At 38.0% G+C, this 19,391-nt stretch overlaps 1 protein-coding gene across 1 annotated transcript in view; it reads right to left on the reverse strand.

Annotated features, from left to right (window-relative positions):
* The window catches only part of LOC110831680 (paired box pox-meso), a 34,975-nt gene extending 18,673 nt beyond the window's left edge, over window positions 1-16,302 (reverse strand). The window contains exon 1 of the mRNA XM_022067945.2: window positions 15,695-16,302. Within this exon, the coding sequence (XP_021923637.2) occupies window positions 15,695-15,704 (10 nt within the window). The 5' untranslated portion in view covers window positions 15,705-16,302. The remainder of the gene's footprint in view (window positions 1-15,694) is intronic.
* Between the last annotated feature and the right edge of the window lie 3,089 nt (window positions 16,303-19,391).

The raw sequence follows: 19,391 nt of genomic DNA on the forward strand, positions 1-19,391 counted from the left end.
ATGTCTTTTTAAACTGACTGTACTGTATGCCCCGCTGATCTTAAGTAGACGACGAGTCAGTGAAGATGTGGACTGGATTCAGCTGGCTCAGTGTAATCCAGTGGAATTCACTTGTGAATCAGGTAATGAACAGATGGAAAACGCTTTCATTGTCAGGTAAAACTACATTTATGCAACGTAATCAATTTGGTACATTGGGATTAGCGTTTTCCAGCGGACCAAACTGTATAGTTCCGGAGCCAGATTGCGAACGTCGTAGATATTTTAAACATAGATGAAAGCAAGTAATAATAATGTACATCTGTTTATTACGTCAAATTTTTTTTTCCGGATTCAAATAAGACGACTTAAGACAAGACTTGAGAAACTTGGAGAAAAATAGATGTGTTCTGATAGTTGGTTTCTTTTTAACGCCAAATAATCGAGGTGGACCAAGAAAGGAGCACAGAATCTAATGGAAAAAACAATGTAAAAACGCTGTAAGGTCATCATGGTTCTTCCGATCAAGAAAACTGTTGAAAAGTTAATTAGTTTCAGTCAAGGCAACTTGTAAAGTACGATGCGTCGCGTTTAACTGTTGACATTCTCGAATGTAAAGGAAACAGAAATTAACGAGAATTCGCGTAACGTTTTCATAAGCGGCACACGCCCTCGTGAGCCCTGTAGAAAGCTACATCATCCCAATGGACTCAATTTCGTACCTCAAAGACGGCGACAGAGACAATATGTCATAGGGAGACAAGGACGGAGAAGGTAAATATATGAACAGTTAATGAGAGAAAATGTGTCAAGGGACAGAGAAAAAAATTAGATTTATTGAGGTTTGTAACTTCACTGGAAGATGTTCGCACTCCATTTAAACCTAACCAAATCTGTGATGTCCCTCAGTTTCGGGAAAGATACAAAGCCATTTATTAAAAAGACAAAAACATAAGAACCCCTAAATACCACAAAGAAATAACCATAGTTATGTTCTGCAAAAATATTTAATGTTCTTGAACAATAATTTTTTAAGAGCAGTTCCTAATATTAATTCCAATAAAACATTGTTAATTTTGATAAAATTACCAAAACCTAGACTACTGCAAGCTACGCAATATTGAAGTCTAAACTCTGTCATAATTTATTAAAATGTTTTTTACATTATAAACTGATCTATATTATTAGTCACAGTCGATTAAATTCTGTAAGCAAATAAACTGATGATTTCTTGAACAGCAGCCAATAATGGACCGTCAGTCATATCGTGGGAATCTGAATCATGTACCTACTAAACGTTAATTTTCGAAAATGTATTGCATAAGTCACTGAATTAATTCATTGCCACACAGAAAGAACCCATAAAATCCTAATTCATAAATGAATAAATAAATTGTCTATCTGAAGACGTAGTATCTTTCTCGGAAAAGTTGTTAACCCATGTAAAAGTTCACGCGGCTGATAACCAGGACAAAAGACGACCAATGAAATGTTAAGAATAAATTACATTTCAGTGTAAGTCCGCGGTATTTTACACTTCGCAGAACAGCACTGAAATTATATATTTCTTCAAACACTATTTCAAAACATGTTTAAAGTGATCACATATGTTCACATACAAGTGTCAATCCATTACGTAATGGCTTCGTAATTTGCACTTTTCAGTAAACATTAAAAAGTTAATAAAAATGATTAAATTAAGGAGGGAGAGGCGACCTAGTAAACAAAAACGCTTAGAAGAAATAAGAAATATTTACAAAAGTTTGGTCGGGAAATATGAAGAGATAACATGAAAAACCAAACGTGTAAGTAGAGGATAATATTAAAACTGATCTCTGAAAACTTAGGTGGGAGGTTGTGTACTAATTTTATTTATCTCGGGGTAGGGATCAGATAAACCGCCACGGTGGTCTAGCGGTTAGAACGCTGGCCTTGTAATCCTGGGGTCTCGGGTTCGATTCCCGGCGGTGCCCGAATTTATAACTTGTGTTGGGCAAGGCCGTGGTCTAGGCAACACGGAGTTTTCCTCCGTGGCATCCCAACAATTACTCCATTCACACACAGAAGAAGGCAATGGCAAACCACTTCTGGATAATCTGCCAAGAACGTATATGAACAGGTCCCAGTCCGAGAAAAGGATGGAAGGATCCTGTTCATATGGACCTGTCCTCAGACAGAACACTAAATAAAATAAGGGATCAGATGACGACTGTTATGAACACGATACGAATCTTTTGGTTTCATAAAAGACGAAGAATTTGTTTACCAGATGTGCGCTTAATAGATTATTTAAGAAGAACCTGGTTATTAACTAATGGGCTCGGACAAATCTGAAACAGACTTTGTGCACCCCTGTTGCATTTTACAGAACAGGGTAATATTATACAGTGTAAGAGCAGCTTGACAGGAGCAGTGACAAGACAAAACGTCGAGGGGACAGAATCGAAGACAGACAGACAGACAAAAGCAAGACAGCCAAGAGTCAAGCAGATTGCCTATTCTTGGCAGCCTGAACTCAAAGAGTTTACCGACAGTGAACCCAAATGTAAGATGATGTTGGCAGGCGTGATTGATGTATACAAGTGTTGCTATAAGATCCATAAATAACCACGGAGCTCTTGTGACACATTATATCGACAGTGCTACCAAATTTAATTATAATCTAAAAGAAAAATTACTAAATCTAGTAATCTGTGTAGAATATACTATCAAGACAAAGTTGAGACATTGTTACTAATTAAAACATTCCTTCAGATCTCTGTATTACGCGACACTAATGTCGCTTACACTTCAAATAACCCGCGGCACCCACATTGGTAATAATAATAGACGAAATTTAAGAATTTCAAAAAGTCAGGTCGAAATCTGTTTATTTCTGTGGGAGGTACAGCTTCTGACAGACAAGATCTTTCCTTAAAAATTAAAACAGGCCATGGGGGCTAAAAGAGATTTCGTAGACAAATCCAAAATTATAAAAAAAACAAGCAAACCTAACCATATTAATTTAGCGAAGGCCTATATAAAATTTTCAGAATTCAGATTTTATTACTACAAACGTTTAATGGCTTTAAATATACTGGAATTTGCGATAAACTTACCTACTTTATGTAAGGAAGTATTCGTGGCCAAATTTATAGCAGGATCCTCAATTATCTGGAGGGCCTGAGGAAAACCACGACAGCCGGCCTAAAGGATGAGAGATGAAATCTATGCCTCTAGAATACAGAGCATGAGCGTTCGAGGTAACTATTTTTACCTGTCATTTATTTCGAAGTAACTAATCTTCGGCTGAGCTCTGCTAAGTACGAAGGCCAATGAACAGAGTTAAAGAAGCTTTAGGCTTATCCTGGATTCGTCTTGGCAGTATGAGTGCTTGTAATTGTTAATGCACGTTCAAACATCAATATGTTTGTTGTACGGTGTTGGAAGCAATGTTTAACAACGGCTATAAGCACTTTAAAGCGTACGTGAAGCAGTGATGCGGGCGAGTCTCAAGTACCAGCTGACTTTTTTAAAGTGTACTAAGTTACTTTTTATAAATTTAATATTCTGATTCAAAAGCTGTATCAAAGCAGTGTTTCTCATTACGAGTCTAAACTTTTATGTCACTTAAATCCTTACAAAAATAATACGGAATAAAGTCTTTATTAATTTCGCATCTCCTTCGGTGAATTATTTATTGCGTTTTCGTAGAAGCCACCGCCCACTTATTTCATTTATTCACACAATTTGGATTTCAGGTAATCCTATTCACCTCCAACTTTGTTTTTACGTTATATTAGTATAGACTTAAAACTTCACACAGCTTCATCGCCTTAGTCAAGACCTCTTCACATTCACAAACATAAAGTTTGAATAAAAACACTTTGGACTTATGCTACGTGACAAATGGTTACTAATATAATGTAAAAGCTTATCAATATTCGAAATTCTTTATCTGATAAATTTAAGGTTTTATTTATAATGGACTAATTCAGTCTCCGAAGGGACGGAAGTAGCTGGGATTGTTTAGAAGCTCTAGTTATCCACTCGGTGAGTGAAAATAGAATAACGGGATTCTTGGTAGAAATTCTAAAGCCTACGTTCCAATTCAAGTCCCACAAATCATGCGTTGTTCAAAGAAAAAATTTAGGTAATGTAAATTTTCGGTCCAAAAATAAAAATCAATTTACGTCAACGTTAACACATTAATTTTCAATTGGGCTTCCGCAAGTTAACCCTAACCTCCAAGTGTTCAAATTTTTCAATCACTTTCTTTAGTTCCACATTGGAGTAAAAAAAACTTTGCTACCCTCATTATCAGCAATGGTATTCTCACCTTCTAGCCACTACGTCCTTCTTTGAGGTTTAGAAGTTTATCTGATAATCCAAAGACTTTTAGCAATTATTAGCTATTCTACTGGACAATGACCATCGTTTACGTGTTTTAAACCACAACGTTTCGACAGTTTTTTTTACTTCCATCTTCAAATGACTTATTTGAAGACTATAGATTATTACACTGCAGAATTCCTACCAGAACCAAGCAGCCTGAAACATGGACCTGTATCAATCAGAGCCATGGGATGAGGAGGATTCAACACTCGATCTTTTCCTGCGTTCATCGTCTTTACCCTGGGACAGCCCCATATATTTTGTTTCGTCAGTGTCTTTATTTGAGGGCTGTTCCATAATTCTTGTCGTGCACTATCACTAATTGGCGCTAAAGAAGATCAAAGTCATTTCTTCCCATAAAACAGGAAACGGGGCAGTGGAAAAACAAGCCATATCTCGTAACCCATAACGTGATCTGAGATAGCATCGATGTACAAAGGTCGTGACCTGAAGATTAAACGATTCGAGATGATGTGCACACACAGAAAGACAACCATGTTGATAATTCTGTCTAAAGCTTGTAGCTTGTAACATTTGTCTTTAGAATATCTTCGGCTTAAAGGATTACAAGACGCTAAATTGTTGAAATAACAAGAGACACTGTGTTGCAAGGAGGCATACTTTACAAATATACACTAAAATTGTATTTTTTTGTAAAAAAAAAAAGTAAAAAGAACAAAGCCGTCCCGCTATACGCCAGGCAGACGCTTCGGGGGAGAGATATCCGGAAGTAAATTAAAATAATTCTGTGTCTGTCTTCTGCATGTTAGTTACGTGAATCCACTTCAGCCCTGAAGCTGTAGGCAGTATGGTCCTACTAAACGTTGTTATCTATTATAAGTTCGCACGGCGATACAATCGAAAAGATAAAAACATCGACATTTTCACCACCTTCATAATTTCAAATCTTATTCTAAAGAAATTTATAGAGTTATGCGTACTATAATCATTAGCTGGTCTATTAACTTCTTCCTCAGTTCTCATATTTTGAATAAAGTGGTTTTTACGAAGCTGATAGTCGTTTAATTTGTAACAAAATTCATTGTCTCTTACGTAACAATTTATTTCGATTTTGTCCTCATCTCTTTATCACCAATTACGGCATTCTAATCAGAATCGTCAGTCAATTTAAAGACTTAAACTGGTAAACATATTTTATTTAATGTCGAGAATCATACATTTACGGAGTATTTTTAAGTTACGCGTTATGACACCTTACTATGATAATGCTATTACCATTTCAACATAAACGTACACTAATTTTTAGTTTACTGACGATATTTTAACGTGCATAATTCCACACATATGATTGAGATTCTTTTAATATACAGGACGTACACACATATGATTCTAAAGCTGCTGTCATGGTTATTATACATTTAGAATTTAAGAATTTACCTAATTTCATCAAAAATAACCTAACCTAACCTAACCTTTCAGAGCTCAAGACTCTGTGGAGTGACGGTAAGATGAACCATGGCTTCACATGTGACAGAAAGTCGTGGAGGAGTTTCTTTTCGATAAACAGCTGCTATTTATTTCTGAGCCATACATTTAAAGAGAGACAATAGTCGGCAGAAGGTAAAGACGCAATCACTTTAGTCTGCAGACTAATGTGAACCACTTCCAGATGTAGCTCCAGTGCCATATGAATTCCGTCTTCAAATGTAGCATTACAATGAGGCGGAACATACTAAGAAGAACAGCTGTAAATAAACATAAATAAAGAAACTCTATCCTATCGCATCAGTCACAAGGGGACAATCACAAAACAACAGAAAAAAATAAATAAATAAAGTTACATCATAAAATACACAAATTTTAGAGTCAACTTACAAGGCGGTATATAAAATAAAACGAGGCCATGTTAATTAGATGCTATTAATTTAAAAATAAAAATTAATCTTGACAACAGCTACACAGTGAACTCCAAGTAGTGCAAGGAATGTCAGCCGTCACTCAAATTTTTGACCTTTGAACAAAACCTCTGCAGAAATAATACAGGTCAGCGTTCAGCGTGTTGCAACTTTAACGAGCACGTAGCCTAATTGTTTCGTTTCTTATTAATTCGTTTTGCAAAAAAAAAAGAGCCCACAGCACGAGATGGCCCACGAAGAAATGTGCCACAGAATCTTGATTTCCGCACGCAAGTGAGAGTAAGGACGCACCGTTGCCTTCATCTGCACAATGTTCACCTGACTCACTCGGAAAGTCAGGGAGATTTATGACCATGCCAAACAATTAACAATTCTCTCAACCAACCCTCAGTTTTGTCGTAATTATTCAGTCATTTAAGTATCTAAATTCCGTCTATTACGCAGGCTAAAGACGTATTACAGGAGATCTAATAAAGAGTGCACTATAGCCACAATTTTATCTTTAACACCACTTTTAACTCGTAGCAAAGATCCCAAAACGAAATAATACGAAATTGCGATTACGTACGAGGTGCGATCGGAAAGTTTCAAGACTGCGCGTATAAAAACCCGTACACTTATCTCAGGTATTAAATTCATTCATCACCCTCGAAGTAGTTCCCCTGGGAGTGAACACAACGATCCCAGCGCCGCTGCGAAGCCTGGAAGCATCCCTGGAAATCTTTCTTTGTCAGCCTGTCAAGCACCATCTGCGATTCTGCCTGAATCTCTTGCCAAAGACTCGCCAAAACGGCTACGGAAACCTATGAAATGCTAAAGCAAGCATTTGGGGAGTCCGCAATGGGTCGTGCACAAACTTTTGTGTGGCATTCACGTTTTAAAAATGGCCGAACCTCTGTCGATGATGACGAGCGTTCTGGACGACCATCTTCGAGCACAACGCCCGAAGATGTTACGAAAATTCGGCAGGCCATTCACGAAGATCGACGTCGTACCATCAACGACTTGTGCGACATTGTTGGGATAGGCTGTGGGACCTGTCAGCTGATTCTAAAGGAAGAACTCCACATGCGACGCATCCTGTCTGAGGACCAGAAGCAGAATCGACTTCTCTTTTGTCAGGAGCTCAAAGATCTTGCAAGAACCGACCCCAACTTCCTTTCTAAGCTCCGTGTGACTTCTTCCTCTTCCCAAAGATGAAAATTCAGCTAAAGGGAAGGAGATTTGAGACGATAGAAGAGATTCAGACAGAATCGCAGATGGTGCTTGACAGGCTGACAAAGAAAGATTTCCAGGGATGCTTCCAGGTTTGGCAGCGGCGCTGGGATCGTTGTGTTCACTCCCAGGAGAACTACTTCGAGGGTGATGGATGAATTTAATACCTGAGATAAGTGTACGGGTTTTTATACGCGCAGTCTGTAAACTTTCCGATCGCACCTCGTACAAGTTAGCGCGCTGTTGAATATTACCACAATGTCAAGAAGTCGGTAAAATTGCCTGTTCCGTTAACATAAAATAATAAATTCAAAAAAAAAAAGATTCAAAATTTGGTTCAGTAGTCTAAACCGTGTATAGTCTAGCATCTGGGGTTTAAATTCCGCTTCTAGACACGGATGCATAACCTGGATTTTCTAACTTTTGTCTTTCCGTGCTCTTTATTATCGGTAACCCCGCCCGCCCGATGTTCCGACAAAGTTCTGGCAGATCATTTTTAATCAATCCGCCACGAATCTTACGAAGGATCGGTGGTGTAACATCGCTCGTTCTTACCGTGACACTATGGAGGTGTGTGTGTGTGGTCCGCGTCAGCTTTACCCCGGGAAAATATCCCCGGGTGCCGATTGAGTAGGAGGCTGGGTATGCCTCAGAGTCGGTCTGAACGCGACAGCTAAGAGATAAAAATCTTGCCTATGCCGGGAACACATCCCTTGTCTTTCAGCCCGTGGCCTAGTCCTACAGTGGCTTGGTCCTACCAAATGCAACTTCATTCTAAACAGAAAATCAAGGCGAATAAAATAGTTTACATTTTAGAACACACACATACAAAGGAAGTGAAATTTTTCTTAATTCTTTCCTACATTCCTTATTTTAAGATGACAACCGCTTATGAAGTCATCATTACTCTTCTTGGTCTGAGGCAGGAAAAGTTGGACCACCTTGCTTTAGGGTACAAACTATTATTATTCAGAGTCTCAAAAATAGTGTTCTTAAATCTGTGAGACCACGGCGAGACTGTAAAATTTGTACAAAGTCTGTAGGCTTACATTGTGGACCGCTTTAGTAGCAGAGGCCTAATTAAAAACAACTTCTGAGCTAACCTTGTGTTTGCATTGTACACACTCGAGACAAAAATGCTTTTAAGACCTAGTTAGGTTAGAGTAGGTGCTCGAGGTAGCTCGCTGTGCAAATATCCAACACGACCCTAGACCTCGCCGTAACACAGTAGTGAGTGATTCTGCCGCCCGCTACGACGGCCGCGGTTAGAACAAACTTGTTTCTGGCTGATCCGTTGACAGGAGTCTCGCTGGCTTCTACCCTCTTCACTCTGTGAAAGCGTCTCAAGGGTATCCCAGCAGCCTGCGCACTTCGCGACGCGCATATAAACTAGGGGTGTCATTTGATATCGATAAATCGATACAATAAAGTAGAAAATTTTTCGATATCGATACAATAAAGTAGAAACATTTTCGATATCGATACAATAAAGTCGATAAATGTTCGATATCGATAAAATAAAGTAGAAACATTTTCGATATCGATACAATAAAGTCGAAAAATGTTCGATATCGATAAAATAAAGTAGAAACATTTTCGATATCGATACAATAAAGTCGAAAAATGTTCGATATCGATAAAATAAAGTAGAAACATTTTCTATATCGATACAATAAAGTCGAAAAATGTTCGATATCGATAAAATAAAGTAGAAACATTTTCTATATCGATACAATAAAGTCGAAAAATGTTCGATATCGATAAAATAAAGTAGAAAATTTTTCGATATCGATACAATAAAGTAGAAAAATGTTCGATATCGACATAAATTTAGCGTATCGATATATCTCCTGACACATTTACAAAGACAAACCTACGGTGTTCATGAAAATAAATTTAATATCGGATCAGGAATGAATGTTTTTGCTACTGAAACCAACAACAACAAAAACAATAAAACAATGTTTTCTCTTTTAGCGATGGAGAACGAGAAACATGGACAGTCGACCATGAAACATCGTCCGATATTATCACTTATATCTAAATAGAACTTTTTAATTGGTTGTGGAACTTCACGATGCAGTGTAATTTATGTATGACAATCTGTAATAAAAATTGGCAAAATATAACGTTTAAGACTGAAGTTAATTATTTGCTGAAGTAATTAATTTTTTTTTAAACCGATAAAACGATTTTGTGTCATTCGTTATGACAACCTCCGATAGCCATATGAAATTTCATATCGATATATATCATTACATAAATTGTGTTGAAATCGAAATTCCTTTACGTCATTGGCATGGTCTAGATCTGTAATATTACTGTGAAAATCGTATTTTAAAGAATAATCAACAAAAAAAATTAAGTATCTACAAATGACGTCAGGCTTTGGTGGAAGTTAAGTGAATGTGGGCTTTATTACTGACGTTTCGGAGATTCTGCGGAAAAATGGCAAGACTCTGAAACGCCGGTAATATGGTCTACGTCTAATTCTACACTATTGTCACGCAGAACAAGATTAACATCACCAACGTATCAATCACCAAGCCACTGCCAGGCACTGAATCAGAGACGAAGTATTAATAATCAGCTCGCGAGCTCTCGTAAACATGGTAAAGAACCCTCCGGCACCTTCAAGTGAATCTTACAATATTACACGTGAAATATTCGTCCACTATCAGGAAATTATTCAGCATCAGATCCTGACACTTACAAATTTCTTCTGGGATAAGACCTGCAGTCTGGTAGAAACCGAACGAAATTTTAAGAGATGCTTGCTGGCTCCATCATCGGGGTGATCGCTTTCATGATGGAGGCTAGAAGCCCCTCCAAAAATTTTGTTTACTTTCTATCCGTTTTCGCAGCAAAATAATCCCAAAAGGCCGCCATCTTCATATCCGTCGCTGTGAGAATCTGAAATCTCACACAAAACTGATATCCGAAATCATGTTCTAGTAAATGTCTGTTTTCTTTTTTTCAAATCCTTAATTCTGTCGTTTATCTTCTGACGCATTTTGCGATCAGAGATCAGCTGTGACCACTGAGTACCCTTGCTTGGTGCACTCCCAAATCTCGTAATAAATTTATAGGCCTATATTCACCTACTTTACGTTCCACCTTCATCTCAGTACGTTACAATGCTGTAAGCGCAAAGCTTAAGTAAATATGTCACTATGACAATTAATCTTCGAACGCCTTTCGAAACGTCTCTCACAAAACACGTAACAACAGCGACATCGGCAGAAACGAGAACAAGACAATAACAAAACAACTGCAATCTTAAAATGCGCATCCTGACCTTGGAACACAGGATTTATTAAAATTTTATATAAATCAAGATTTAAGTCCAATTCACTTTATAGTAATTTAATAAAGAATAGACTACTTAAACATAGTGAAAACTGAAACAATTACAAAAGATTAAGAACGCAAACAAACTTGTTTAAAGTCATATCTATTCTTGCTTTATTGTATGGGTATTAGTAAGAATCATGAACCATGTTCATCATCCCACAAGCGGACAGAAGTTAGAAAGAAATACGAACACCAGCCATGCCCGGAACAGACAAAAATACAAGCCAGCAGAACTAATTGATAAGCCAGAGGGCAATGATACAAGATAAGTGCTTAGCAATAAATACATAAATTAAAAATCGCCTATCTAAAATGTTATATGATCGAACAAGAAACTGACAAGGTAAATTTCAATCTGAACAAGACTTTGAACTAATCCTATTGTTTCAGTAGTACCGAGAGTCTATCTGAACAAGAAGTTTAATTAATCCTATTGTTTCACTCGTGCCGAGAGTCTATCTGAACAAGAAGTTTAATTAATTATATTGTTTCACTCGTGCCGAGAGTCTATCTGAACAAGAAGTTTAATTAATCCTATTGCTTCACTCGTGCCGAGAGTCTATCTGAACAAGAAGTTTAATTAATTATATTGTTTCACTCGTGCCGAGAGTCTATCTGAACAAGAAGTTTAATTAATCCTATTGCTTCACTCGTGCCGAGAGTCTATCTGAACAAGAAGTTTAATTAATCCTATTGTTTCGCTAGTGCCGAGAGTCTATCTGAACAAGAAGTTTAATTAATCCTATTGCTTCACTCGTGCCGAGAGTCTATCTGAACAAGAAGTTTAATTAATCCTATTGTTTCGCTAGTGCCGAGAGTCTATCTGAACAAGAAGTTTAATTAATCCTATTGCTTCACTCATGCCGAGAGTCTATCTGAACAAGAAGTTTAATTAATCCTATTGTTTCACTCGTGCCGAGAGTCTATCTGAACAAGAAGTTTAATTAATCCTATTGTTTCACTCGTGCCGAGAGTCTATCTGAACAAGAAGTTTAATTAATCCTATTGTTTCGCTCGTGCCGAGAGTCTATCTGAACAAGAAGTTGACAGAATCCCATTGTTTCAGTCGTACCGAGATTCTACCAGCGAGCGCCTCGTAATTAGGTTCCCCGCAAGCTGCGAGCAGAGAGTGGCAGCAACACAGCAGTGAACAGGAAAACGAGTAAATATTGACAGACCCGCTCAGTATTTTAGGCGTGATGGTGTAAAGGGATGGGAGTGTATATTTTGAAGCAGGGTGTGGTGCTACATGCTGGTGTCATATGTCGCTAATGTGTTGTCAGTTGTCACAAAGCAAATTCCATGGGCTTGCTTTCAGACGACCAACAAAATTTATAAATGCGCTAATCAATTTCAGAATTTCAAAAGCGATCAATTCCGATCACTAAACTAGTTAACAGTGATCTTACAGTAAACTGTCAAAGAACTGTTTCACCAATTTGTACTGAATACTGCAAAATTACATTTATTAAAGTACCCCCACACTACAATTTCTTCTCCTTGTATCACGTAAAAAAATGGCTTGTCAGAAAAAAGTCAATCTGCGTTGAAATTGTGAAGTATTAGGTCGTTCTGGTATAAAAATTGTTATCTTAAAAGAGGCCTAATTGTACAGATTGGTACAGAGATGTATTTCATATAGACCTACATATTCTTTGGATGAGATGTTGCTCGTCAGACTTACAAGATGTCATATGCCATGTCAGATGTCATTTCTTTCGTTCTGCTAGCATCCCTTGTTTCTTTATGATCTCGGTTTAGTTCAACGTAACGAAGATATCGGTCGATATAATCGGCAGCGAATCGACCCTCGTCTAAATGCTAATTAATAATTCAGTCCGTACCGCAAAGAAAACACTACACTTCACCATTACACAAATCAATTGTTTAATGATGTTTAAGAAGAATTATGCAAACAGCGTAAATGTATTCCTACTGTGAGAAACAAATTAAGAGTGGTAAGTATAGTTACCGTTGGGATTTGAAGGGTTAGTAGTCAATGACGCATTACACGTTCAGTGTTTGAAGTGGGGATTGTCTGTGTTTAGATTAGGGAATTTTGTGCTGTTGCGTGTAAAATTTTGTGTTATTTCTTTGTCATTCTCCACTACGTAATAGGCCTAAACTAGTCCTGAATAGTCTACTTGGAAACTACAGGCTAATTGTAAAAATATCTAAATTGTGATGCTGACTGGCTATGAATACCAAATAGGTCCTATAGGCATAGTACCTCTAAATTGTAGATCTACTACTCGTATGTGCACTATCAAATAGGTCTAACAGTCTACAAATTAAGACTACAAGGTAAGAAGCGTCCTATTTTAGCCTATAGCCTAGGCCTCCTGTCAATCTCAATATCTACATAATAGACAGGCAACTTTAAATTCATTTTCACCAACACTTGTCAGTAGTCAACCAAATATATCTAGCATAATATTTTCAAGCAATCACTAAACTGACTTTTGACATCTCGTTAAAGTCGAACGAACTTCAATGGGCTGTTGTGTTGCTTTTCAGGTTTATAGGCCTACGCTACTGTCTTTACAAACGGGAGTCGATTATGGATAGGCTTATGTCTCAGGCAAAATTATCTCTAATCATAATTAGTCTATTATAATCTTTTTCCTATTAGCTTAAATTATTATTATTATTTTCACATCGTCTTACACGGCATCTAATCTTGTCCCTATAGCTCATAAATTACACAGTACTTCGTAAATTATTATAATATTATTATTATTATTATTATTATTGATCTTACTAAAGCTTTTGACTTAGTTCCTCATAATATTCTTCTTGGGAAACTTAGAAACTTTGGACTATCACCCAGTTATGTTGACTGGTTCCATAGTTATCTTTCTGACAGGCAATCTTTTGTTCGTGTATGTGGAACTCTTTCGTATCCTTATCGTGTTAAGTGTGGGGTGCCTCAGGGTTCCACCCTAGGCCCCTTACTTTTTAATATATTCATTAATGACATCTGCGACTCCACACATAATTCACAGTGCCTTTTATTTGCTGATGACTTAAAGATGTATCGGAGTATTAGCGATGTTGATGACTGCAAACTGTTACAGGACGATATTCATTCAGTGCAAAATTGGTGTCTTGTGAATGGGATGCAACTTAATTTAAGTAAAACTACTGTTATATCATTCACTCGGAAGACAAACAGTATTTACTTTAATTACAAATTGTGTAACAACCTGGTGGCACGCTCCCATTGTGTTAATGATCTCGGTGTTCTACTGGACTGTAAGCTCTATTTTCACCAGCATATTAACTATATATTCTCACAAGGCTTAAAAATGCTAGGTTTGATTCGGTACATTACTTCTTCCTTCTCCACTGTTGATAGCCTTTTGGTTTTGTACAGCACTTTAGTCCGTTCCAAAATTGAGTATGCATCCGTTGTTTGGAACTCTATTACTAATACTGATTCCTTTAAATTGGAAAGGATTCAAAGGAAATTTGTAGCTCTATGTTACACTAGATTCTTTAATGGCGTGTGTGCCTATAATTACGATGATATACTAGTTAGATTAAACTTCTTATCGTTACATTTAAGGAGGAGGCTTTTGGATGCGCTTTTCCTCATCAATGTTTTTAAAGGCAAAATTAGTTGCTCATCTGTTTTTGATACAGTTAGTCTCTGCATATCCACTAGGTCCATCAGAGACTACTCTACCTTTACTGTACAACGTAATTTCAAGGCCAGTCCTTCTGCCAGATGCGTTTCTGCTGCCAATGCAGTCTGTAGGAGCATCGACATCTTTAACAAAGATCGTATTTTGCTTACTGATGTCAGTCAGCTTTTTAAACAATAATCATTGTTTTTATTGTGTACTTAGTATAACATTTTATTGTGTATGTTTTCTGTCCAATATTAAACTGTTTTTAGTATAATTATTATTTTACTTATCTATAGCATTTAGTTTTTTACTTATGACTTATTTTGCAATAAATCAATATTGTACAGTTATGTTTTCAGTTCTTTGTTTGTTTGCTTTTGTATTGTAATGTCTGTATTGTTGTTAGTGCTTGGCTGTTATTGGCCTTTTTGGCTGTTGTCAAGCACTTTAATAAATTAATTGAATTGAATTGAATTGAATTGAATTATTACTACGGCTAATATTGCTGCTGACAACTTCGCATAATATGCTATCTTAATTCACAGAACGGTGTTACGGACTTAATTACTGTCCCGCGCCGTAGCCTCGCGGTCTGAGGCATCGTTCTTCGGAACGGCGATACGGAACGCGCGCTGGTTCGAGTCTCGGGGGAGAAGAAATTTCTCATGAGATTATCAACCGGTGTATGGGGCCGGTGCCAACCCAGCATCGTGAGGAAATTGGGGAGCTACAATGAGTAGCGTAATCCGGTCAGGAAAACTAGCAATGGCTGGGGGTTCGTCGTGCTGACCACACGTCACCCTGTATCTGGTTCGATGATCGTTCACCTCTGCTTTAGGCATGTGAACCTGAGGCCAGCAGTCAAGCTAGTCGGCTTTGGCTCTCTGGATTATTATTATTATTGTTGTTTATTAGCCTAATTATTAGTCCTAGGTCTTCATACCGCGTATAAACAAGTAAACTGTTCTTTGGTTACACTTGTCTTGCGACGAAAATAAAAACGTTTTAGCAAACTGCTTCATTTTACGAAATATAATCTACCATAATGCAATCATCGGCCAGATTCATACAAACGTTTTGACTTAGTCTAATTTTCTTAACTAGAACCTTAAATAAAAACTATTTATAAAAATTAAGACACGGTTAACGTGAAAACTATGCCTACATTTATACAAGTCCAGTAACCTCAAGACTGGGATTCGTTATGAATACTTGGTAATACCACGACAGAAAACAATAAAAAACAACAGAGATTTTCCTCACCAGTCTCCATTCCTACAGTTTCCACGTGGAAATCCTGTAGCTGGTATTAAATAGCCAAGGTCCTCTTGATTCAATTGCGATCCAAATGTCTCACCGACGTTTCAGTCACTTCCAGCCTCATTACGCAAATCCTTTATGACACCTGCTCCATCAACACTTCACCACACTATACGGTTTTGAATATTAAAAGGTTAATCCACACTGACCACATAATCAACTACGTAAACGCAAGATAAAATTTCTTGTTAAAATTAGGTCTAGTTTACGTTGTCACTTAAAAACAAGACTGAAGACGGAATTTTTTTTATTTTCCAAAGCAGATACAAGGCCTTTCTTAAGAGACTTATCTTATGTGGACTTAAAATCCTTCCACTTAACTACGGTGAACTCCAGACAACATGAAGAACCACACGATTCTCATTTCAGTTACCACTCCCTCAACATCACTCCTTATCACTGATGCACAGTAGAAACCCCCTTTCCTTAATAAAAGCAATAAACGCGCATGAAAATGGCCACAAACTTCTGTTGTGTTCAGTCCCCCCACAAGGAGACTACGCCTCGGAGATCCATGGAACGTCGCTCCCCGCTGAAAGTGTAACCAGCCATTACCGTTTCGGGTCATTAACATTTCTGCCAATCACAGTGTAGTTTAGGCGTGGCCACGTATGTGGTTGGTCCTTATCCTCCTCCAATGAAGTGAGTCTCGGTTACGTGTGGGAGGGAGAACCACGAACCGTTACGTCACGCGTGGATTCGAAGGAGTAAAAACCATTTCCATTGGGCGTACTCGCTTTGATGGGTGTCCGTTTTACACCAAAATTCTACAATTACAGATTTAGCTCTTGGTCAAACATGTGATGGCTGACAGAATGCAATGCCCCCTAACCGCAGCGAAACATCGATACCAAATACCATAGAAAAGCGGACAAAAGATTCAAAAACACGAATAAGTGAGTTCGATTCCCGGCGGTGCCCGAATTTATAACTTGTGTTGGGCAAGGCCGTGGTCTAGGCAACACGGAGTTTTCCTCCGGGGGCTTCCCCGGTTTCTCCGTGGCATCCCAACAATTACTCCATTCACACACAGAAGAAGGCAATGGCAAACCACTTCTGGATCATCTGCCAAGAACGTATATGAACAGGTCCCAGTCCGAGAAAAGGATGGAAGGATCCTGTTCATATGGACCTGTCGTCAGACAGAACACTAAATAATATAAACATTAATATTAAATGTAAATAAACAAGAATAATTCTGAAGATGACTGGCTTCTTGGTTGTTGCGTCGTGTAGTCTGGTAGAAGATTACCGACGTTTCAGTGGTCCTTGCTGTATCCAACATCAGGACGATGAGTCAGTTGAATTAAATTCAATCTCTCTCGCACAGTTTATTTAGAGATTATCCAATTTATTATCCTCCTGTCTTCACCTTAGTATCCTAAGTTAAGCAGATTAGCCTCTGAATACTGAATTAAACTCTCTTCTTAAGGCTGTTTTCACAGACCAAGCACTTCGATCTCATCCGGTTTAGGACTACGAATTCTTCAATATTTGGTAGGGCTCCTTGAACGTGTTATCGACTTATCACAAGGCAACTACCAGCATAGGATAATACAACAAAGAAAAACGAGGTTATAACTCAGAATCCCTGTGTTCAAACAAAACCTACCACAAGCCTATGTATGACATTAGACTCTGCGTAAAATATTGAAAGAAATTTCTCTACAAAGAAACTTCACTACTTCAGATATGGACCAATTCTCTGAAGGAGGTCTTTTGTTTTGAAATTCCTTTAACACTTTAAATTCCAATAGTAAAACCATTCGTTATCACTTACTTTAAAATTACAACTTTCTGAATTCTGGAAACAAGATTCATTCGCCTTTTATGATTTTCGATATAAACAGTAATTGTTTCCCCAAACACTATCAACCAATTGACCTTCGTAATGAACAAGTATAGTGTTTTCTTTGAAGTATGAATTGAATTTGCTTGAATGGGTTAACAATAAGCGTTAGTTTAATAGACTTCAATAGTCGGACGTTTACAAAAAATAAGTCTTCTGACAAAACATTTAAATTGAATAAAAATTTCCTTGGATATTATCCATCGTCTAGTAAATATAAAACGTAAAAACGACGTTTCGGAGATGGTACTCTATCTCCGTCTTCAGGTTCCTACACAGTTGGGCCCACTAGATAGAGCTAATCCGGTCCGGAGATAGGGATTAGCTCTATCTAGTGGGCCCAACTGTATAGGAACCTAAAGACGGAGATAGAGTCCCATCTCCGAAACGTCGTTTTACGTTTTGATAGGGATTAGCTCTATCTAGTGGGCCCAACTGTGTAGGAACCTGAAGACGGAGATAGAGTCACATCTCCGAAACGTCGTTTTACGTTTTATATTTACTAGACGATGGATAATATCCAAGAAAATTTATATTCAATTCACTCTTCACCATCGTCAAGAAGTTTTAGATTTGAAAAACATTTAAAAATTATTTTCTACCTGAAAAACTAGCATCAAATTTCGTACCAACATTCACTGTTTAAATAAGCTAAACACATTTTCGTTCAGCACTAAAACTGTACGGCAGAAACTACGTAGTAAATAAATGCACTGATTCATAACTCGAGAGTGGAATGTTTAAGTTCATACTACGATAACACTGGGAGTGATAAGCTTTGTTCCACCGAGAGACATGACAGACGCTGTCAGCTCACGTCACGGGGTTTAATCGACAATCAAAACCAATTATTTTTACAGGGCCTCTGCAATAGTACAAAAGAGCCGTTACGCCACTGATCTGGCACAAAGGTCACGACGGACAAGTTGCCACGCACATATGTTGCGGAAACAACCCACTGAAGTAACCTAAATGTGGCACAGAATTTTTCCTCTAGACTCTGCGTCCAAATCGGTTCTGAGGTCCACCCAGCCTCCTCTACTCCCGGGGGTTAAACCCCGGCCGGGGTGTGACACTGACCACTCACCTCCATCTGGTGCCGGGGTTAAGAATTCGTAGGAGCTAAACCTCCTCTACCCCAAGTGCCTACATGGCGTGTAGTGGGGAAAACTTTACTTTTCCTCAATCCACTGTTCTAAGACACCTCAGTATGTGGTTTAAATTAATCTAATCTCAAACTTTTCCTCATTTTCAAGAAATTCGCCTATAGGTCTATTACAAATATGTTCTGTTATCTGTATGAGGACAGCCACGGTGGTCTAGCGGTTAGAACGCTGGCCCTGTAATCCTGGGGTATCGCGTTCGATTCCCGGCGGTGCCCGAATTTATAACTTGTTGGGCAAGGCCGTGGTCTAGGCAACACGGAGGATTCCTCCGTGGCATCCCAACAATTACTCCATTCACACACAGAAGAAGGCAATGGCAAACCACTTCTGGATCATCTGCCAAGAACGTATATGAACAGGTCCCAGTCCGAGAAAAGGATGGAAGGATCCTGTTCATATGGACCTGTCGTCAGAGAGAACACTAAATAAATAAATAAATCTGTATGAGATTATTTTAGGCCTAGAAGTTTCTACGTTTAGGCAAACATCAATGCGCTAATCGTCTATCAGGCAAGTTCCAAGTTTCTGTCTATCGTATTAGGTACTTTTTCGTAAATTAAACGAACATAATCAGCAGACACTAGTATCAAATTCTTTCCAGCCGTACTTTAAATTAACCTATTCA

Source organism: Zootermopsis nevadensis, unplaced genomic scaffold (assembly GCF_977971745.1).
Source record: "Zootermopsis nevadensis isolate Lab colony 2312 unplaced genomic scaffold, Znev_1.0 Znev_ptg000032l, whole genome shotgun sequence".
Classification (NCBI taxonomy): domain Eukaryota; kingdom Metazoa; phylum Arthropoda; class Insecta; order Blattodea; family Termopsidae; genus Zootermopsis; species Zootermopsis nevadensis.